This window comes from Lupinus angustifolius, chromosome LG01 (genome assembly GCF_001865875.1).
Source record: "Lupinus angustifolius cultivar Tanjil chromosome LG01, LupAngTanjil_v1.0, whole genome shotgun sequence".
Taxonomy (NCBI): Eukaryota; Viridiplantae; Streptophyta; class Magnoliopsida; order Fabales; family Fabaceae; genus Lupinus; species Lupinus angustifolius.
Genome location: NC_032009.1, coordinates 34,335,814 through 34,361,379, shown reverse-complemented (window position 1 = coordinate 34,361,379; position 25,566 = coordinate 34,335,814). Strand labels below are relative to the sequence as shown.

The window sequence follows — 25,566 nt, the reverse complement described above, 5'->3', positions numbered from 1 at the left end:
TTGCAAACCGATCGTAAAAATCATCAATATACATGTGGCTCATCTACCTCTTTAGGCAACACACCCTTTTACCATAAAAATTAGATTTTAGGGTGGAAACCTAATATGGCTACCTTTTGTCTTCAATTCGGCATCTTTTAGATATTTAATGTTATGCAAATTAAATAATTTAAGAAAACATTAAATAATATAAAAATTTAATATCACTTGATATAAATAATTTCATTCAGTTCATATTAAAAATAGAGAAATGGAGAATGAAAAATAGGAATAATTAATAAAAGGGAGAAAATATTAATCGTGAAAAAATAATAAGGATTCCTGGTTTACATCAGAAACTCTAGTTAGGGACATGAAATAAATTGTGCTACACTTTATGTCTCTTATAATAATAATAAATGTGTTTTTTTATATTACTAAATGTATTTTCTCAACTTTTAGGTAAAGAATTAATCCATTTCAAAATATATAACTGTCTCTCACAAGAATCAAACTTTTACACCAATATTTTGTTGATAACGTGTTCTTTTTTAATAATTGGTCAGCCAACCACAAAACGGTTCAATGAGAGGAGAATAATGAAATTGATTCCATTATCGAATTGTTCTCATGTTTGATATGTGATTGCCTTCTAATTTCCTTTGCATTTCAGGAATGTTAAGTGTGTACTGTGTAAGATCAATCTGAAGAAGGAATTATTGAAATAGAGTTGTAACTCAAGCTAGTGTAGGATAAATGTAACTAAAGTAGACTTAGTTAAGATTTTCCAAGTATAAAAAGTAGTTGATAGATTCAAAAGTTAGTTACGCTTTGCTTACCATAAATGACATAAATGAACTATGTGTATATAATGAATATACATTTCACTCATACATCACTCTTCCTCCAATTCTCTCTTCTTCACTGCCTTCACTATACTTTTCCTTTCTTTCAGAGCTACAAAACCCCAACAATTGAAGGTGTTCTTCTGCTTTCAAGAAGTAAGTGAAGTGGTAGAAGAAGGATTTCTTCCATTACACATTGATGCCACTGAGTTGTAGAGAGCAACTTTCAAATATGCCAAGAAGAAGGACAGCAAAGCACTGTTCTTAATTCACCAATATGTGGATGATGTGCACTTTGAGAAGATTCAGAATACAACCACTGCCAAGGAAGCTTGGGACACTCTTATTCGAAGTCATGCATGGGGAGAAAAGATTAAAGTAGATGAAGTACAGTATCTAGCTACTGTAGAAACCTCTAATGAAAGCTGGTTATGACACTCAAGGTATGGACATTTGAACTTCAGGAGTCTACATCACCAAGGGTCCAAACAGTTGGTGACTGGATTACCAATTACCTCACTACCTGAAAACATGTGTGAAGTGTGCTTGGTTGGAAAACAAACCAGAAATCCTTTCAAAGCAGATGTGTGTATGAGATCAAGAGGAACACTAGATGTTGTCTACTCAGATATTTGTGGCCCCTTTGAGTCACAATCTTTGGCTGGCAACATGTATTACATAACCTTTGTTGATGAATTCAACAGGATGACTTGGATTGATGTGTTGAAAACCAAAGGCAATGCATTTGAAGCTTTCATAAACTTCAAAGCAACTGTTGAAAAGGAAAATGGTAGACAACTAAGTGTACTTAGAACAGATGGAGGAGGTGAATACACATCAAATGGGTTTGAATCATTTTGCATGAAGCAATGGATCAAGCATGAAGTAACTTCACCATACAGACCACAACATAATGGTTTAGTAGAGAGGAGAAATAGGACCATCATGAACATGGCAAGGAACTTGATCAAAGAAAACGATTTACCTCAAAAACTCTGGGTTGAAGTTGTGTCAACCTCAGTCTACATTCTGAATAGAAGCCCTACTAAGAAGATTGAAGGAAAGTACCAATTGAGATCTGGTCTGGAAGGAAACCATATGTTAGTCATCTCAGAGTATTTAATTCATTAGCTTTCAGGCATGTCCTAGATCAAAAGAGAACAAAGCTTCAAGATAAAAGTGAGGCAATGGTGTTTGTTGGATATCACCTCACATGTGCTTATAGGCTATATGACCCAATCAAAGAAAAAAATCATAATCAACAGAGATGTTCTTGTTCTCGGACATGAAAAGTGGGACTGGAAACTGATGCACACCAGTCTAAAGAAGGTGATTCCTAGGGGCATTGATGAAGAAATTAGCTCTAAGAATCAGCTAACATGTGATCTAGAAGAAGTTGAACCTGCATCAACCATGGTGGCTCCATATCAAAGAACTCAGAGGCATGGGTCAAGACTTATCAGATTCAGTGACTATGAGGTGAATTTAGATGATGAGATCACTGAAGAGGGTGACTTGATTCACCTAGCATTGATGGTTGAAGCAGTTCCATTAGATGACTCAAAAGCACAAAAATAGGAAGTTTGGAAGCAAGCAATGAAGGAAGAAATCAAAGCAATTAAAAAGAATGAGACTTAGAACCTAGTTGAACTACCAAAAGGCAAGCATCACATAGGGGTGAAATGGATATTTAAGCAGAAGATCAATCATGATGGCTTAATATCAAAGTACAAAGCAAGATTGGTTGTCAAAGGATTCTTGTAGAAACAAGGGCTAGATTACTCAGAAGTCTTTGCTCCTGTGGCTAGGATTGAAACCATTAGAATGGTGATTACAATTGCTTGTGCCAGAAATTGGTCTCTGTTTCAACTTGATGTGAAGTCTGCTTTCTTACATGGACCACTATTGGAAGAAGTTTATGTGCAACAACCACCTTGATTCATCAAAAGAGGCAAGGAACAATTGGTCTATAAGTTGAACAAAGCCTTGTATGGCGTAAAGCAAGCCCAAGGGCATGGAACAGAAGGATTGATTCCTTCATGCACAAACTCAATTTTAAGAAGTGCACTGTTGAACATGGTGTCTATGTCGAAGAAGGGAAGCTTGGGACTTGCTAATCATTTGCTTATATGTGGATGACCTATTGATCACTAGATCAAATTTAGAATCCATCAAAGAGTTTAAGAAAATTATGCAGGCAGAATTTGATATGAGTGATTTAGGCAAGTTGAGTTATTTCCTTGGGATGGAATTTGCATACACAACTGTAGGGATTCTAATGCATCAAAAGAAATATGCAATAGAAATGCTAGAAAAGTTCAACATGAAAGCCTGTAATGCAACATCAACTCCTTCTGAAACAAATTCGAAATTGAGCAGAGATGGAGAAGGAGAACCTGTGACTAAAACTCAGTTCAAGCAGATAGTTGGTTCCCTAAGATTTCTATGCAATAGTAGACTTGATCTAGCATTCAGTGTTGGAGTAGTGAGCAGGTTTATGTGCAAACCCAAAATATCTCATATGCTAGCTGCTAAGAGGATCTTGAGGTACATCAAAGAAATAATTGACTATGGCTATTTCCAAAGGACAAACACAATTCTTCACTGAAACTAATTGCCTATTCTGATATAGATTATGGGGGAGATCCAGTTGAAAGGAAAAACACTTCAGGCTATTTGTTCTTGATCGATAATGCACCCATCTCATGGTGTTCAAAGAAGCAAGAGGTTATTGCTCTGTCAAGTTGTGAAGCTGAATATATCTCTGGCTGTTATGTTGCTTGCCAAGCTGTATGGTTAGAAGAGTTGCTAGTAGAAGTAAAGATTGATGTGCAGAAACCTCTGCAATTGAAGATAGACAATGTTTTTGCCATCAATCTATCTAGAAATCCAGTTGGCCATGGCAGAAATAAACATATAGAGGTGAGGTTTCACTTCCTAAGAGACTTGGTGAACAAAGGAAGAATAAAAGTGGCATATTGCAAGACAGAGGAACAACTTGCTGATGGGTTTACCAAGGCACTCAAAGTTGATAGATTTGTAGAGTTAAGAACACGAATTGGAGTGGTTTCAGCACACAAATTGCATCTTACCCAAGGCTTGAATTAGAAGGAATGTTGAAATAGAGTTGTAACTCAAGCTAGTGTAGGATAAATGTAACTAAAGTAGACTTAGTTAAGACTTTTCAAGTATAAAAAGTAGTTGATAGATTCAACAATTAGTTATGATTTGCTTACTATAAATGGCATAATTGAATCTATGTGTATATAATGAATATACATTCCACTCATACATCACTCTTCCTCCAATTCTCTCTTCTTTAGTTCCTTCACTATACTTTTCCTTTCTTTCAGTTAACAAAACCCCAACAGGAATTGTTAGTGAGAACCAACATGTATTTAAATAATTTTGGTATATGCGAGTTCAAATGGAAAATTAGTGAATCAATTCTTAAAACAACATGATATAATAATGATATGATTATGAAATTATATCGGTAAAAATCAATCATATTGCTTGATTTTCATTTAATCGAATCAATTATACCGACTAAATTTAATTTAAAATTACAAAAATTTTATGAATGCGCTATACTCTTTACTAAAATATTGTTTTGAATGATTTTACACAATAATTACATTTGATTATGTTTCTAAAACATAATATAAACAATATATTTTTACGTAAAAAGAGAAGGAGAAAAGGATCTTATGATTTCAAAAAGCTCTTGTAACCATTCTCTACTACTAATTTACACGTTTTCATTTTATTTTAATAAATAGTGTAAATAAAAAAATTTATTATATATTTTATTAGCTATATAATATTAATGTCAGTACAACATATAAAAGTCTTCTTTCATGTTATTTTCCAAAAAAAATTCAAAATGTTGTTTTGTTAATCAAAGTTAAGTAGGCGTCATGATTCATGAATATGGCGATAGCTTAATAGCATACTTCAATTTATTTTTCATTTTAGATACACATTTGAAATCTAAGGTGAGTTACATCAAACAACTAAGTGGATAATGTAAATATGTCATGAAATGAGGGGATACATATATGTAATTAAAAAATGTATACATTTATACTGTAAACTTTTTTTACATTATTATTGCATATATTATTTATTTTAATCATCCTTAATTATTAAATAAAAGTAATATAAATAAATAGTGAACGAGATATTGGTCATGTATAAATCCTTGATATTACCTTAGGATGATCAAAATTTTCGTTTATATATAACTGGGCTTAAAAGTCCAAGGATTTGTTTATTTAAAGTGAGAAAGTAAATATTTTTCATACTCAATTGAATCAAGTGTGTAGAGATCTACTTTCTAAATGACCCAAGAGAACATTATTTTCCCACTTTAGTCATAACCTTACTTTGGAGTCCACAAATCAATTATTAGGGATTATTGTTTTGGGTTGGGAAAATAAATTCCAAAATTCAGTATCAGCCATGAGGTTTGGGTCTACAAGTGTTAAATTGTATTGAAGCCATAACATAGGAATCCTCCCCATAAATGAGGCCCGATAATTTCCCTGCTCTTAATGACCCCAAGCAAACGTAAGTTGACAAAAATGTGTGCTTAAATTCTAAAGAACTAAAACAATATAGAGTTTTTTCGCAACAAGTAGAACAATATTAATTAATATTATTCTAATTTCTAACTATAACATAAACACGAAAAGATTACAATTAGGAATAGTAATGGGACAGATCGGGGTCGGGTTTGTATATACTTAAACCCGAAATTCAAAACTTAAACCTGAACTCAACAATGTCGAAAATAAAGATATCATCATTGAACCCGTCAAGTTTCGGGTAACCCAAACCCGAAAAAAAACCCAAAAATAATAAATATACTAAGGTAAGTATGATATCATTTTTGTTTCATTTTTTCTCTAGCATTTCTATTTTCTCTTGTATTATTTCATTTCTTTTATGTTTGAAGCATCAACAATATGTAAAGTAAAATTAGAAATTAAAAAACAATGACTATATGGTTGAACTTTCAATTTTAAATTGAATTACATTATTTCGAGGTGGATTCGAGGTAGGGTCTTTGCTCTACTGAACTTGAACCCAAAAATTACACTCGAGTAAAACCTAACCCAAAAATTAAACCCGGGTAAAACTCGAATTCGAACTCAATCACATCGGGTTTTCCCATTAAATTCGGGTTGAGTTCGGGCGGAGGTACCCATGAGTTTCATTTTCATTGCTATCCCTAAGTATAACAAAACTCAAGGCATCGGTTAAGCCACTCGTGTTTTTTCTTATATCTTCATACTATGAGTAATAAACTAATTTATTTTGGTTGTATATGATATATAATCCTAACCAGTATCTTTGAGATGAATTGGATAAAAACTTGTATGGAGATGTATTTAACATAGTGACAAATGTATTTATATTTTTTGTATTAACATATAGTAATAAATTTTAGAGTAAATTACACCAACATCCCCTGAGTTTTAGTGAAATTACACAAACCACCCCTCACTTTTCTAAACTTACACAAACCTCCCCTAGTTTTGTACTTTCATTACACTGACCACCCCTGTATAAGAAATAAGTGTAATTTTTTAACAAAAAATATGATAAATCCAATTAAGTTAAACAAAACATGATATATTGTGTAGACAAGTCTAAATAATATACAAATCAATGTATCTTTATTATTTTTGGTTCGTTACACTACATTATAAGAGTGATTTAAACAATATTTCTTTATAATTGTTATGCATTTTGTAACAAAAAATAATAAAGATACATTAATTTGTATATTATTTAAACTTGTCTACACAATATATCATGTTTTGTTTAACTTAATTGCATTTATCATATTATTTTTTTTTAAAATTACACTTATTTATTATACAGGGGTAGTCAGTATACTGAAAGTACAAAACTATGGGAGGTTTATGTAAGTTTAAAAAAGTGAGGGGTGGTTTGTGTAATTTCACTAAAACTCAGGGATGTTAGTATAATTTAATAAGAATTAAATTTTCAATATATTATCAAAATTTTATTGATTATATATGTATTAAAACAGTTCTTTCTCTACTAATTGTTAAAAGTGATTTGCATTTCAATCGTTATTGGGTAACTGATTTCTGTTTTGAGTTATTTGTTGAACAAATTCGCCATCACAGGTTTATTTTGTTTCCAACTTCAGTTAGTATCACAAACTCATTAAAAATATATAAATAAAAGTAGGTAATCATGATAATGATAAAACACTCAACTTTTTATGTACAAAAAAAATGAGTGTCTTATCCTTATCATCGTTACCTACTTTTTAATTTCTTTTTCAAAAAGAAATCCAATTTTGAATAGGATTTATATTTAATATGTATACAGCTAATTTATTCAAATATTTAAAAGTCGCGACGATTATTCTAACATGGAATCGGTCAATCCCAACCACACTTTGACATTGAAGATATCTCCTTTTTGCAACATCAACGTCAGATTCAATCTGATTAAATTATCATTTCATATTCGATTTGGTTATTGCTATAACATTTCACTTGAAAAGTATTATTTTATTTTTTACGACAAAAGTATTCTTTCACTTTTTATAAAAAACTAATCTTTTTTAAAATAGATTATTTCTTCCAACAAATACTGTTCGTAAAAATCGAATTATTTATATTTTGGTCATTTTATAGACATATTTTTACCTTACTAGTCCAACGCTTTATTTGAAGTAATTTTCTTCTTTGGTTTACCGAGCTAGACAACTAGGATGGTTAATTGCTACATCATTAATTATAGTGGGCCTTCGTCTTGTACTTGGAGGAAAGAAAGATATTCCATTCTAGCTGGAAACTTCAAAAATAAAAGATAATAATTTTTGCGTAAAAACATTTGCAACTTCTTTTTGAAGAAAAAAAGATATGATCCCCAAATTATTCTCTTCATTTAATGTTGGTGATAAAATAATAATAATTTGTATTATTAGTATATCTCAGTCTTACCCATAAATATACCAGTCAACTGTTTTATGTTAGTCATTACTCATTACTTATTTTATTTGAAAATATTTTTGGTTAAATAATACACAAGAAAAACAGTTATTTATTAATCATACATTTTAAATATATTTATTTTTCAATTAACATACTTAAAATAGTATTACTCTTTTATCAACAATCCCTTTTATTATTTGTAAGAGTTTCTCTTCCAAGCATTTAAAAAAATAAGGGTACACTGTCTAATTCTTTCAAAAAGATTCATTTTCACCTATTGAATAAAAACTATTCTTAAAAAATATATAATCGTAATTGCTACGGAATATTTCATGAAACAAAATATATTAAGCAATATTTATGAACTTGAGTTATAGTTTTCTTATATGCAATTTTTTATTTTTTAAGGAAAAGGAGGAGGGCTTTCCAAAGTTTGAATTCAGACTCTTACAATTCATATATCGAAACACTAAAAACAAGTTGACTTTGGGAACATTTGAGTTAAAAGTTAATTTCCCATAAAAAATTAAATTGCCCCTCAAAAGAAAAAGTTACCCCAAAATATTCCACAAATATGAGTAAGTTGATGTTTAAGTATTATTTTAGAGTAAATTATACGGTCAATTCTTGAATTTTAGTGAAATTATACAAACTACCTCTTACTTTTCTACGAAATATTTATTGAAACAAAATATATTAAGCAATATTTATGAACTTGAGTTATAGTTTTCTATTTTTTATATTTTCTTTACACTGATCACTCCTGCATGAGAAATGAGTGTAATATTTTAAACAAAAAATGTGATAAATGTAATTAAGTTAAGCAAAATAGAATAAATTATGAATACAACTGCAAATAATATACAAATTAATATATATTTCTTATTTTTTGTTACAAAATGCATCAACAATTCTAAAGAAATGTTGTTTAAATCGCTCTTATATTATATGGTAACGAACCAAAAATAATAAATAAGTATTGAATCATATATTTTTTGGACTTGTCTCCACAATATACCATGTTTTATTTAACTAAATTACATTTATCATATTTTTTGTTTAGAGAATTATACTTATTTATCTTGCAGGGGTGGTGAATGTAACGAAAGTATAAAAATTAGGGGAGTTTGTGTAGGTGTAAAAAAGTAAGATGTGATTTATGTAATTTTATTAAAACTCAGGAGGTCAATATAATTTACTTATTATTTTATTATATCTTCAATTATTTTAAGGTGTTTTGAGAATAACTTACAGCAACAATTTTGTTAAGTTTATTCTTAATGAAATAAGAACATTCTTACTCTATTCTCTATTGTGCCATTCTTATTTTTTTATTTTTGTTCTTAAAGAAGAATAATTCTTGGTTTGGTCTTAGCCAAAGAAAAGTGATGAAATATGTAAATATTATAGGAAACAAGTAGATGTTATAAGACCTAAATAAGAATAAGAATAATGTTTGTCGTTATGTGAAAAACAAGATATTGTTCTTATTTCATAGAGAGTTACAATAAATTATAAAATAATATATAAGACTCAAATAAGAATAAAGATTTTGTTTGATACCGTGAATGACCTTGGAGTGTCACGAAGGATTGTCTAGTTGGTAAAGAACTGAGTCAGACTCCTTAAAATTCCTACTACCAGCATCAAAACTTTGTTAGTGAGTAATTTATGGGAGCCCTAAAAAGTCATTTGGCATAATTTTTTCCTTAATGTTATGTATCTTACATCATATCCTCATTCAAAATAATATCAATAAATTTTATGATTCCTGACCCTTTTTTTCTTTATCTATACGTAAACATTATATTTTCAACATTTATAATATAGGTAATAAAATAATAAATTAAAACAAAGGAGATTTGTTCTAAAATAAATATTTTCAAACATAATAATACATTTATGTTTGGAACCCAATATTAGTAATATAAATGATAAAGATAAACATTTTTACAAAGTTGCTTTACAAAACTGAAGATGAAAATATTAATATAAATGGATCCAACAATTTCTTACATTACTATGTTAATATCTTATTCCTCATCAATAATTAAAATACGTTGTTTAATAATTTTGCTAAATGTTATATCACTTCTTAGAGACAAGCAAACTTAAACTACTAAAATCCATCCTAGGATGAATTACCACCTTTTTGGTCCCGAATTGATTTACCATCAAGGCCAAAAAAGTGTTAGACCTTGCTTTTAAAAACATGATATACCTCATACAATATAGAAAGCATGATATATCTCATACAATTTGTGAAAATGCCTTCAAGACTTCAAATGATTAGGAACCTGCATGTGTTGGAACATTGTTGAAAACCATAAGTGAGAATTTTTTGGTGTGAAATCTAAAAAAACTTCTAAGTCCCACATAGAAGAGTTTTGAAAAAAAAAACAACTCCCAAGTCCCACATGGGAGAGATGAAGAACTTGGAAAAAATTTCATGTTATAAATAGAGCTCTTCTCCCCTCATTATAACTTGCTCCAAGTTGAATGCGTTTTCATTCAACCTTTTCTTTCTCCCTCGTATTTTCGCTAATGCATTTCCAGCAAACTTCTCCCCCTTTCTTTCCGTGGTACTCAAGATTGGCACGGGTAACCATATTGTGGGCATTTCGAGAACTAACACAGGTAGCTGTATTGAGGAAAAGAATCGGCGTGGGCATTTCGAGAACTGACACTAGTACTCAGTATTTAAGAAAAAAATTGGCACATGTAATCATATTCTGGGCATTTTGAGAACTGATATTGGTAGTCAGTATTGTGGAAAAGAATTGACATGAGTAACCATATTGTGAAAATTTCGAGAATTGACACTAGTAGCCATATTGTGGCGGGTGTATTCAAGATCGGTTCTGACAATGCAGTAAGAATTCGATAACAGAGCTGTTTTATCTTGGGGATGACGTGGTTGATAGTCTACTTGCACATTTTGGGTAGTGCCACAAAACATCTTAAAGACAACGATCTGGTCGTGACTCAGCCAATAATTATTATTCTATGTTATTTATAATTGTTAGAAGCTAAGGTAACAACAACATGTTTTATTCACAACTCCTTTAAAAATATTACCAATCATTATTTAGTTGTTCTTTGAAGGGATGCAAACATGTTGACAAATTTTATGACTAAAATTGGATCTTTTGCTTATCAAATGGTTTCAAATATTAGGATGTAATTTCGGAGGGTGTTATCAAAATCTTAGATATGAATCTTACTTGTTTACGAAATTAGGGATGACGAAATTATCCAAAATCAAAAACTTATCCAAACTAAATCCATCCAAATCCATCTGTTAGAACTAATGGATTTAAATGGATATAATCCAATGGATAATATTGATAATGAATGGATTCAAATTCATCTATTATATCCAATGGATATCAATGGACATATCTATTTGAATGGATACACAATCTTTCCAAAAAAATAAAAACAATTTTTCCCTAAAAATCAAACTTTTGAATATTTAATTATCCTAAAGATCTAGTGATGTCGAGGACCAAGGACTTGTTAGACACGTATTTCCAAAGTCAGCAAAATTCCCTATATAAGAGGAAAGGTGGGTACACTATAACCTATTTTGTATATTCACTCCAAATTAAATTATCATATACCGATAAACTAATATACCAATAGGCTAATAGCACTACTCAATAATCATGACTCATTGTAAAAAGTGTTACATTCTCAAATTTAGGATAACACACAAAATTAATACCTTCTTTCTTCTCTTTATTTCCCACATTTTATTTTATTTTATTTTATTTTCCTCACAATATATATACTATCAATTGGCGTAAAGATTAAAAATGTTTTTTAAAAGAAAACACTTTTTAAAAATATTTTTTTTAAATTGATAGCTATAAATTATTTATTAAATAATAATTTTTAAAAGAACTTTTTTCTTTAAATAATTTGTTAAAAATGATTAGTTCAAATTAAAAAAAAAATGGGTTTGATATCCATCCATCAAATTCATTAAAATGGATACATGGATAGAATGAAATAATGAATGAATTGGAATCCATTAGATATATTGATTAGATAGTTTAAAAATGTGATGTAATGTATTTATATGGATTGATGAATAGTTTTCCATCAATCCATTAGGATCCAAATCTATCCAAACTCATCTAATTGTCACCCATAACCCAAATGATACTTTGTTTTTTATAGCAAATGTGATAAGGATAATAAAATCAAGAGTAATAATATATTCTCCTACTAAATCCTGTTAATAATCTTTATATTTACAAGAAAGTGACACATGTTATTTATAAATCAATTAATAATAAATAAAATATCAGTTTATGACATATCATTTTTTTACGGGTAGAATGATTAGTAGAAAAATATATCATTTTCCCAAAATCAATGATAAAATAAGAATAATGAAACAAATGATAAAGTTGACCTCCGAATATCCATCCTTTGTCTCCATCGTGAAGAAACCAATTGTTAACCACAAGTATCATGATCAACAAAAAGCAATTTTGGTAAATTTATATAGCAACATTATTAGCTACTAAACTTTTCTGTAAAAGGTAATTATTTGCTTAGTAATTATTAAATATACTTCAACTTCACTTTCTAATAAAATAATAATAATTTATTTGCTGCTTAATGGTTAGTCAAATTTTACATAATAATCTTCCACTTTACTTTTGCAATATTTTATTTTAAGTCATTTAGTTATACCAAACAATATTAAGTTGGCGATAATAAAAATAGATAAAAGAGGGGAAGGGGAAATATGTATATGATATATGAATTTTATACATTATTATTGTGTTATTTAGTTTAATTATTATTGATTTTTCAAAGTACAAACATCAGTTGCGTATAAATTTTTACACGATAATATATAAGACTCGAGAAAGAATATGCCGCCCTTTAACGAGGAGGCATTGAATTTTGGCGTGCTACGCGTTGTTTACTTTCTCTCTTCATTCCATTATTATTACGACTCTCTCATATTCAGTTCTACGCGATGCTTCCACCGCCGGCAAATCACGACTCTATCGCCGCCGTATCCACCGATGCTCCTCCTCCTCCTCCTCTCATCAGAACTTACCGCGCCTGGAGAGGCAATAATGTAAGTCAAACACAACACAATAATCACTTTACCATATTTCTCTCTCCACTTATACTATACATTATTGTTATGCCTTATTGTTATGAATTTTTGGTGGTTCAAATTTTGTAGGTGTTTATGCTTCAAGGGAGGCTTATTTTTGGACCCGATGTGAATTCTGTGTTTTTATCCATGTTTCTTATTATTGCCCCTGTTGCTGTTTTCTGTGCTTTTGTTGCAAGAAAACTGATAGATGATTTTCCTCATCACTCTGGATGGTCAATCATGATCATAGTTATTGTTCATACACTCTTTGTAAGTTGTTTTCATCATTCATGTACAAAACTTTATTTTTTTTGAAAATTTTGGAATAGTTATAGCTACTTTTAGTAACTTGCGATTTTGAGCACATCTTCTGTCCCAATATGTATATCGCTTTTAATTCATGTTTACTTTCTTGACCGATAAAAAACAAGAACTACATGGAGTGGTACACACCTTGGGACAAAAGATGTGGCTCCCTTGCGAGTTGGGTTTAGGAGGTTAATGAAAGGAACAAAAAGGTTTAGAAGCCGATGAATCTGAAGCCTTCCTTTTTCCTTTCAATTCAATACTCAGTTTGCAAACAAACCCTAAGGTGTCACAGTTGTTAACTTTGGTTTGGAAAATCAAGAATGAGTGGCTTCAAATTGAAAGTCCTGTTATTAGAATGATGACTAATCATCTAGAAGCAAATGTTTGAAGCCAACCAAATGACATATGTTTCCATTTTTGCATGCATCAATTCTATGTTTGCAATTATCATGGTATTTCAGCTAAAACAAATTCCCCTGGCTATTCCACCTGTCTAGGAGCAAATGTTTGGAGCATTATCATTTACGGTTAAGGTTGCTTGTCTTCTGACCTGAAGTTCATTGGTTCGAATCCTGGAAACCTCATGCCATTAGCCACCCTTTATCATTTACTGTTAAATTGTTAATGTAATTTAAATAAAATTATACATGTTAGTGACTGAAAAGTCAAAAGGCATTCAGAGATCATACAGCCTGCATATTTTGCTCTCTATAAATAGTTTTAGATATAATCTCTGGATTATACTAAGACTCCACCGTTTTTCCATAAACTTGGATTTTTTTGTTTAAACACATATCATGTTCTTGTTGGAAAACCACACCTCAAATAATTAGGCAGCATCTAAGTTTTCTCAACAGAGGAATTACATTTTCATTAGTCTTTGACATCTGTTATGGCACTATGTTTGTCATTCAATTCACCACTGTACTCTTAAGTCTTACAATATATTCTCAGGTTCTGATCACCCTTGTACTGACCTCAGGAAGAGATCCAGGCATAGTACCTCGTAATACTCATCCCCCAGAACCAGAGGATTATGATGTGACTGCCAATGTCGACAATGATCTAAGTCAACGGCCACGTTTTCCACGGACAAAGAATGTAATTGTCAATGGTATATCTGTGAAAATCAAATATTGTGATACTTGCATGCTCTACAGACCTCTGCGTTGTTCTCATTGTTCAGTGTGTGATAACTGCGTGGAGAGATTTGATCATCACTGCCCATGGGTGGGTCAGTGTATTGGATTGGTAAGGGTTATTCTTTTATATTGTCTTATATGTAATCTAATATCCGCATCTTCAGTGATAGTATCCAGAGAACACTATCTCAGTCATTAGTGCATCAACGTTTACACCTTGATTCTGTCCTGTCTTTCACTAATTGATTATTTGGTAAAATCTTCTTCCTGGTCTTGTAAAATCCCCACAGATAAAGAGAAATTCACTAGGATATTTGGACTTTCAATTTACTGTGTTCAACTGCTTATGGCCACCTACTAGTTGAAAATAGATACAAATATGAAACAAAATTGCTACTGAGAGGATAGGCAGGTGTGTCACTATCATATTCCTTTGATGAAAATCTTTAAGTAGTACTTAAATTACATGGAATGGAATACTCAAACAACATGAACTGATATAGGAGGGATATCAGTGGCACTTGAAATCATAGCTTTAGCTTCCTATACAGATATCTGAATTAGTTTCGGTGTGTCTACTGAAATTCATTATATTTTTTACTTTTAGTATGCTGACCATATTCATGGCTACTTATTTCTATCACCTCCCAATAAAAGAAATTGGTGGATGATTTTTTGCATTTATATTGTTATTTTCTGCTTTCATGCCCAGCATTACTTATAACAGCACATGCATAAGGACAAATAACAATTAATAAACAATTATATTGGTAGTAATATGAATATGATAATGAAGTTGCTTAATGACTTTTTGTTTGGCTTCTTTGCTTGTATGTACATGGCTGCAGCGAAATTACCGATTCTACTACATATTTGTCTTCTCTTCAACTCTTCTTTGCTTATATATACATGGCTTTTGCTGGGTCTACATTAAGAGAATCATGGACTCTGAGGAAATATCAATTTGGAGAGCAATGATTAAAACTCCTGCTTCGATTGCACTAATAATCTACACTTTCGTTTGTGTCTGGTTTGTTGGTGGCCTTACTGTTTTCCATACGTATCTCATCAGCACGAACCAGGTTTGAATGCCGTTCAGCTCATAATCCTTTTGAACCTTAAAATTGTATACTATACCAAATGATATGGTAATGTGGTAACATGTAAACAATGAAACCCTGGTGAGCATTTCTAGTTTGATTTTCTTACATATTAATGAAATTCCTTTTGTTTTATGTGCAGTCTACGTATGAAAATTTTAGATACCGGTATAACGAACAAGCCAACCCATATAACAAAGGGATACTTGAGAACTTCAAACAAGTATTCTGCACTAGCATTCCTCCATCCAAGAACAATTTCAGATCCATGGTTCCAATTCCAAAGGAGCCATCAGATTTATCTCAAAGAGGGAGTGCTCATCCCCTGACTATGATGAGAAAAGCCAGACGAAACGTGGAATTGGGAGGGAGACAAGTCTACAATGAGACTGATGAGGAGGAAAGTGATTATGGAGAGAGGTTTAACAATGAGGAAGACAGCAAGGATAGTGGATCGGCTGTGTCCCTGGATTTAAGCCGGACCCTTCACACAGAAGGTGGGGAGGGACAAGATTCTCAATTTCTTGGACACCCTCTCCGGGAAAGAACCAGCAGAATGTTGAATGTAAGTCCTGATGTTCAGGATGGGGTACCCTCAGTTGGGGAATCAAATAGAACTGCAGGAAGTGGCAGCAGTAGCTAGCATAGTGGGAACTCAATTATAGTGCTGCATAGTGCATAGCATGTCAACTTATCAGGACAATTTCAGAGATGTAAATTAAAAGTTCAAAGGAGTAATGGGCAAAAGAAAAGGGTTTCTGTTATAGTTGATTGGGAGTTCATTGAGTTGAGGTTGATAGGGAAGTAATGTTTGTCTTTTGATTAAAATACCAAACGTGGTTGGACCTTGCTTTAGTGATGGTAAGATAGTTTCTGTATACACTATGTGTGGTTATCTCCTGATTACTTTAGAAGAGCAATTTGTGTACAGCAGAAAAAGAAAGTTAGAATTTGTACTAAAAATTGATAAATTGGAATCTGTACATCTTTTTATCTTATCTTTTGCTTTTCCTTTATTTTATCCCCTTCACAAGTAGCTGGGAGCAATTGATGTATTGCTATGAGAAATGTGGGTTAACTGTATCTTGTAAAATAACAACTAATCCTCAGACCCACCAAGAGTCACAACAACCAATCAAGTTCGTTAATCTGAGGCATTTAGAGATTCTGCTAGCATTCAAAATCCCTCTTAAAATTGTTTCATTGTCATGAAGAAGCCTTGTAGAATACCACCAAGACTCCAAGTGCCATTTCTTACCATCAAATTTAAAACAAACTAAACCCTAAAACAAAAAGACTCTAAATACATCTTGCAATCAAACAGACAAAATACAAGACCAGTGCCATAGTCATCTGTAAATAAACAGTACCAAATTGCTTTTACATTTTAACATCACAGTTTTAGTAGTTCAAATGGACAGTGATCTTGATGCATCTGCAACTTGGCCAAAATATATGGCCCCTCTGCATCTGCAACTTGGAGAGGTCTTCACTATTGTTATTTCCTCACCAAATAGGCTAGGGAGGTAATGAAAACCAAGAATTATCAGTGGCAAAAGAAATAGTTACAGTTGCTGCAGGTTTTGCCATAGCAGATTTGTTTCCTTCTGCTAAATGGGACAACTCTTGACAAGTTTGAAGCCTAAAACAGTGTCAAGGCTATAGTTTTGGGTACGAATAATAATCTCTTGCAACTACTTTCACGAAGATATTCTTGCTCCTTACTGTATAACTTAGATGATTGTTAAATATACAACAACAACCAATTCTTTATCCCATTTGGTGATATCAATTACATGAATCGAACAGCGACATACTGTTCTATCATAAATCATGTTTATCGTAAAACATTGATCTTTAAGTCTTTCTTAATCATTTGTCAATGGTTTTTCTTGGTCCCCTTCTTCTTCTAGGAATTAGACCAGCCTTCATTTGATCTTCTCTTCTTATAAAACTTTATCGGTCTCTGTCTCCTCCACACATATCTAAACTACCTAATATATACTCATAAGTATCCCACATTAATTTTAGTATTTGATGCCCATTAGCTTAACCTCATTGATGATTACTTTTTCAGAACATGTTTGGTGCTAGAGGTGATACATCAAGACCAACCATAAACTGTGCAATAGCAGAGATGGTAAGGGATCAACAGTAATGAAGAAAGCATAAGTTGATGTTAGAGAGGTATTATTAAATGTGAAAGGAAAAGTTGATGAAATTTGCATCAATCAACTCAACTATTTGAAATTTGCATGATTGATTTCAACAGAAATCTTTATGAACCTAAAAATTAATATTGTTGTGGTGGTATGAGTAATAAGACATGTTTGCATGTTTAATTGAAAGATATCATTGTAATTGGATAACAGAAGTTACAATTTCAACATTCCAACCCTCATAAAATTGTATTATAATGTCACTTCAATATCAACTGCTTTTTAATTGAAATAATAATAAAAAATTTGTACATATCTCCTCATTTTTTGGTAAGGAAATAATCTTTTTCAAAATGCGTGATTATCCTATCAATAAGTGTCGCTTTTCAGGAATTGAACCATTAACTTTTTAATCATCATAAGATTTAGTAAAATTTTACCATACTAGATCAACACTTTATTGATATTATTATCTTTATTTAATCTAAAGTATAGTTAACCAGTACCCTAAACAGTTAACAAATACATTGTTTGATATAAATGAAAATATGTAGTTTTTAAATAAGTTTAAAGTTGTACCACAAGTATATTTTACAACTTATCTAGATTATAAAATTAGTTTTTTTTATATAAAAATAAACAAAAAATGATATCTTTATAATGAATAAAATATTTTTGGTTTACTTACTTTTTTTCCAATAAATTTCACTTTCTATTTTACCCCTCAAATTTCAATAACACTTCCATCAATCGACCTTTCCTTATATTGCTTATTTTACTATTATTGTATTATTTATTTTATGGATTGTCTAGTTCAAATTCAGTAACTAACTGTGTATTTTTATGTGTTATGCTATTTTTAAATATTGATATTTACTTTTGTATTATTTTTTATTGTAACACTTTTTAGCATTTGTCATGAGATATTAAAATTTTATAGTAAAATTATATATTGTGTTAAATATTAATAAAAAGCAAAAAAATTATAATTAGGTGATACAAATTACATTATAGCATATATTAGAGATAAACCAATGATAGATAACAAGGATATAATGGAGAAAGATAAAATGGATAAAAATATGACTGACATGATTATTCAAATCAAAATTAAAAAGAAGATAATCTTCAAAATAAATAATATGTTAAAAATTATAACTTAAAAATAGTATAAAAAGCAACTACAAAAATTGTAACATAAATAAATAACTTCATATACTTTTTATAACTTATTCTATAAAAAATAATATTTTTACCTTACCTAAACAAAACATGTTAATTTATATTTAGTTTCAGCTAAAGTATTAAAATATAACCAAAAGTTTAATATGAAATCATTATAATCTCAAATTTTACAATTTTATAATTTATAACTAAAACTAATAACATAATGTATATAAATTTGTTTGTATACGAACTCTAGGGAGAGAATGTTACTTTTTCATGTATTCAAAACACATGGTAACAAAACTACTATTTGGATGTTGAATGAGTGGATTTTGAAAGTTCTAGAGAAATTCTATGTGTTTTTATAGAATTATACCATATAAGATGAAGAGTTTTAAACTTGGGAGGAGGAATTTCACAAATCCTTTGATCCTATTTATGTGCTCACAATTATGGGAAAGAAGTCAATCTATCTATCAATGTCTATTACCTAGTTTATAATAATTTAGGTTAGAATTTTTCATAAACAATTCAAAGTCAGATTTAGATATAAATGATCCTCTATTAATGTAACATAACATATCATTTATGAGACTGTTTTCTTGAAGGGTCCATCCTTTCTAATTCAAGTTCAACCAAACAAACCATACTTGTAAAACCAACGGACGTTGGTTCAAGTGGTACATGCTTGATTTTCATTAAGCAAGAACTTGAGTTCGAGTCTTGTGGATGGAAAAAATGTCTGTTGGAAGAGTTAGCTCCACTTACCTGTGAATGTGCCCGATTCGGACAGGATTGCCTCCGGTGCGGAGATATCTTATTGGTGATAATTAGAATGAAAAGTTTAAAGAATGGGCAAAAGAGTTTGAGAGTTTGAATATTATCCACAATAAAATATAAACATACTAATATTTGGCTAAAGGATAAAAACAAAAGAGTAATTCAAGACAAGTAAGATACTCCTATTCCTATTGGTGGATAGGTAAAATAGTAATTAAGACTTAAGAGTGGACAATAGGCCATATATCTCTTAGTTAGGAATCATTCTCATTGTATATTAGAAATTAAAGATGAATTGAATTTGAAATCAATGAATTGGATGAATTTGAATTGATTGATTAGAAAAAAAATTAATGATCTATAATATAAAAAAAATGAGATTTAAGTCTACTTAACTTATAATTAACTAATTTATTTTACACATATTTTAAAAATGAAAATTGAATATAATTATTGTTTGTTATAAAATAAGTATGTTAGTTTAAACTAATTATTAACTCAATTTAATATTAATCTAAAATACCAAAATATATTTAAACATTTTATTTTTTATAAATTAATAGTAATTTGTATAGGTCTATTTTCTTAAATTATTCTCATATGATATATGAGAAACAAATTTCATAGATATTGTCATGGACACGATAGCGAGGATCTCAGCTAATAATGTTTTTATTATACCCATGAATATATGGACTCACACTAGATTTAATTCCCTTCCATTTGGATCAATATCTATAAGTAAATAGTAGGTAGAATGATGTGGAATATGGAAATTAGTTTACATATATAGATAATAGATTGGTTTCTTATTATTTGTATATGATTGAACTTCTTTCTAATAATGATTGAACTTCTTTCTAATACATAAACTTATATGGGAACAAATTAAATTCTAAAAATTGAGCTGTGAATCTTAGGTTCAAGATATACTAATTAAGAGCAATTGATCCCAATGAAAACAATTGACAAAGTTTCTTATGCATTAAGCAATAAGCTTGCCTTTTCTGCTGTTTTTCTTAATAAACAAAAAGTGCAATTCACTTTGGCAAAAAATTAATGAACTTTGAAAATTATTGCATGAAAGAAAAAGAAGAAACATTGGTTGGTAGTTAAAATAGAAACGATGTTAGATACATTATTATAAACTATAAAGAGATGTGAGACCCATGTGTAGAGAAGCTACATGAGGATGTTACAGTCACAATGAGTACCTTTATGTTGCTGCTGTATTAAGAAAAGTCATTCAAACATGCAAGAATGGGCTTTTATTTTTAATTTTATATTTATGGGATTGAATCTTTCAGAATCTGATTTATATTGGAAAAGGTAAATTCTTTAATGTCAACATCTTCTAGGTGAAGGAAACTTAGGAAATTGCAAATCCTTTATTATTATATATATGATCTTAGTTGACTAAGAGCATGGTTTTGCTTTGTTATTAAGTGAGAAAGAATATGTGTTATTAATGTAATTTTTCTATATTGTCATTATCCACCATGTTAGGCATATGATTTTTACTTAAACTTTAATATGTTTTAATATATGGATTTTATAAAGAGAAAGTTGTATAAAACCCTTTAAAACTTTATGTCGTTTGTAAATAACTACTGTGAACTATTTTTTCTTCCTAATTACTTCTTAAACTTTATGATTTGGCGAAATTGGTCTTTGTATAATAATTTTTTAAAGTACCAATAGGGATCAACAAGCCATTGGTCTAGTGGTGTAATACTCTGTTAGATCCCCATGATGAGTAAAAGGTCAAAGTTTTATTCCTAGTAGTGATACTTGTTGGAAGGGATAATCACACACCCCAAAATGGACTAGTTACTATTGTTACCGTAGCTTGCAACAATTCTGAATGACACGAAATAATTGTTACTGGATGAGGCACGACCAGATCGCTCTCTTTAAGGCGTTTAGTGGTACTACTACAATTGTGCAAGCATACTATCAACCACGTCCCCAAGATAAAACAATCCATTTATCTGTTATAAGATTTCTTACTGCACTGCAAGAATCACTCTCGAATAAACCCACAATATGGCTACCAGTGTCAATTCTCGAATTCCCATAGTATGGCTACCCATGCCAATTCTTTTTCCACAATAGTGACTACTTGTGTCAGTTCTCAAAATTCTCACTTTGACTGCACGTGCCAATTCTCAAGTGCCACAGAAAGAAAGAGAGAGAAGGTTGTCAGAAATGCGTCGACGAAATATAAGGGGGAGAAAGAGAAGTTGAGAGGTAAACGCCTTCAACTTTGACCTCTGTTTATAGCCGTCTAAGGCCTCCAACGGTTCTCTAACGACTCTTTTTTACCAACAACTCTATTATCAACGGCATAATGACCGAGATCTCTTCCAACAGCTCTCTAACAGTTCTTTCTTTGTTGCATGTGTGTATTGACTTGGTCAATATATAGTCCAAGCCCAAAAAGTCCCAAAAAATTAAATAATAAATAAATATTTTATTAAAAAGAATGTTGGGCCATAACTTAAGGCTTATAAAACTTTTCAACTTCCTTCTTCCAAGCAAAGTGAGACTAATGAGTTTTTTCACTTCAAAACATTATTCTTTCAACAAATTTCAACAGTTACTTACTCAAAAGGTGACAATATACTCATGGTAATACCAATTCTTTTTTTTTACTAATAGGTGATGTAGAAATCAAGTGGATTCACAATTAACAATAGCAATGCAACTATGCAAGTTAGTCAATATTGATACCCAAAGGAAATGACCATCAAAATACGAAAATGATTGAGAAGAATATGACAAGTAAATATTAAAGTTAAAAGTGATTAATGTAATAACGTTTGTATATATAAAATAAAATAATAATAATCTAATAGTCGATATTGAAACAAAACATGAGTTTGGATATTTTATCACTATTAATTTAATATTAGATTTATATATGGACAAATTTACTAATAGTTAAAATTTAAGGAGTAATTAAGAGGAAAAGATAGCTCATGATACAAATACACAAAGTTTATCGTATTTTTTATAGAGTTTTCCCATACATTACCCTTTACATTATCGGTATAGAAAAGATGGGCATGTTGTTTTTTCTTTATCTCTCATTCAATTCTCTTATAACTTAGAAACTAAAAACTAAAATCAAACGTCTTAGCCGAACTAAATGATGATAATATATAGAAAATTATTCAAAAGAAGAAAAAAGAGAAGCTTCTTCTTTAGAAACACACTCACAGCAGACATAAGGTAGGTCTGAGTCATATATCCATCAACTATTCAAATTTACAAATAAAAAGGTTGCAGCCATAAGCCTATAACATTGTCAATCTATAAGGCAAATCCACTAGGAAAACTTTAAAGCTTGGTGAATAATTGTTTTTAGAAATTAAAAGCAAGTTAAGGATAATGGGTTTGTTAGTTCTTGGTTTATGAAACTTAGGTGGAATAGAAAAATACTTAAGCTGAGTCATTTTTCAGGATCAAACATCACACTCACATGCAAAAGTTTCTTATAAAAGTAACAACGCCTTTGGTTTAGTTTGGTTCAGAATTCACTATCAAAATATATCTCTGACTTAGAATTTTTAAGTAGGATAAATTACATGAGCCTCTCCTAATTTCAAGTTAATTATGTATGATACACTCTTTATTTTGGAAATTACATATTGACCCATCTTAAAGTTTATAATTTCTTCACAATTACCTTCCATTAATGATAATACTAAAACTTTGTTGAAGGTGAATGTAATAATTAAACCAAGGTTCCAAGTGACATTAAAATGAAGACAAGGATGGGATGGTAACATTTAATAAGGTGTATTGTGAAAGCTTAAAGATGAATATTATGAATATTTCTCATTATAGATACGAATTTAACAAACTTACCTAACTAACTAACAAACTAATAAATACATGTTGTAAAACAATTTCAACATGTGTTAAATACTTAAATGTGTAAAACGTGCCAATTACAAGAATTGTTCAATCATTGTTTTACTTGATTTTCTAATCAGTTAATCGATTAATTAGAGTGTTAGTCGATTAACATGTACTCAGTTAATCAATTAACTATACAGTTAATCGATTAAATGTTATTGTTGATGTCTTGATTCTGCATGGTAGTTTTGCTTTCCAATAAGGTGTGAGGGGATAAACATATACTATTTTAACGTTACTTAGAGGCTCACACTCCCTATGACTAGCATAATGATAGCAACTCATGTGAATAATGACTATTTATCTCTGAGGTCATGGGTTCGAGTCACGAGAGGCTCCCCTTTGTAGGGAATAAAATACTGCAGAGGGTATTTAAACTTAAGGTGACACGCTCAATATATGTATGGGTCCGGGAGGTTGCATGACATAACTGAGGTGTTACACTCCTTCAAGTGTGAATTCTCATTCGAGTATTGGATACACTAGAGTTCAACTCTCTACCCACTTGCATCGCCGTTGGCTGATCCTTTGATCAACGAAACACGCCGCCTTAGGTCTATGAGTCCATCCACTTATATGTTCTTTAACTCATCCATTTTTGCCCAATGTGAAACTTTTTCATTCACACTTGAAATATTCATACTCCCAAATTCAATTGTAATTACATGTAAAATATGAAGGGAGTTCAAAATGGTTTTTAAGGTAAGGAACCTCCTATCTAATAGAGGAACACCTTCATTTTAGGTGAAAAATAGAAGAAAGGTTATATGTTCCACTATTTTTTTCACGGTAAAAAGAAAATGAGGAGTGATCCGTTTATACTTGATTTAAGTTACACTCAATTTCACTTGTTCATTTTTTTAAATTCAATGGACCAAATGGGTAAATGAAATAATTGATGGGAGAAAATATCTTTTTTGTTATGATTATATGAATGAAGGAGTATTTTGTTTTGGTGATGTAACATATTCCTAAGCCACTAATTGTGATTTGCATCGCAAATCTTAATCAGCAATTAAGGGAATTTTTTATTCTCACGATGCAGTAAACTCTTGCCTTGAGTTTTCTTAACCACACGTGTATAATTCTAAGTTTAACTTTACTAAGAAGTAGGGTTGTTAATACCGTACGAGTTATCAAACTGGTTAGGGTACTGGTATAGTAGTATAACGATTCACTAATTAATCTGTATACCGGTGAAATTAGATATAAAAATATAATATATTATTATTAATGTTAAAAAATCAATAAAAACAAATATTTTTTTCGTTTTCGTTAAAAAATTAATTTTAAATAAAAATCGGTCGGTATGACCGGTTTTGACCGATATGATTACATTACCGGTATAATTACTGTACCATATCGGCATTGAGACCGGTTCACTGGTTGAAACAGCCGACACGAACCGGTTTTCATAATACTGCCAAGAAGAATAGGTTTCCCATTTTTTGTGTCTCGGTCCAATTAAAAATTATCACATAATTAAAAAATATATACAAACAAAAAATAATTTGTTATATTACTTTATAGAATTTAATTGATTTGAGACATATAGACACGAATATTTTAGAACATGAAATCCTTATTCTACTAAAAGATACAAGATGAAAATCATATCTCATAATTAATAGAGTTAATTTACAAAAAGACGGAGAAAATAAGTTTAATTAGTAAAATAATTATATTTTTCAGCCATAACTTTTACAGTTTGGAATATTGGATTATCACTTAATAACTCTAATTATCATATAAAAGGTTAGGTATATTACAAAATCCAAAAAGCAAATAAAAAGATCTTTAATACCATGGCTGAAAAGAAAATCCTTTAGTTATATTTCCTAAAATAATATAAAATATTAATTTATGATTTTTATAAAAATAATTTCTAATAAAATAACTCATTTTAATTCGTTTGGTACACCGTTAGATACATGTGATCTTTCTCTAGTTTACTTAATCCTAAAACATCAAATTTAGCCTGTTAAGTTTTGTCCCCTTTGCACAATGCCACCTTTTCTCTCTCATATCTCACCCTATATAAAATCACAAA

At 30.4% G+C, this 25,566-nt stretch overlaps 1 protein-coding gene across 1 annotated transcript; it reads left to right on the top strand.

Moving 5' to 3' along the window:
• LOC109362169 (probable protein S-acyltransferase 5) lies at nt 12,694-16,502 on the top strand. The gene is made up of 5 exons (XM_019607785.1): nt 12,694-12,911; nt 13,023-13,205; nt 14,199-14,495; nt 15,235-15,468; nt 15,629-16,502. Exons 1-5 carry the CDS (start codon nt 12,807-12,809, stop codon nt 16,127-16,129), a joined length of 1,320 nt encoding a protein of 439 aa, XP_019463330.1. The 5' UTR covers nt 12,694-12,806; the 3' UTR covers nt 16,130-16,502.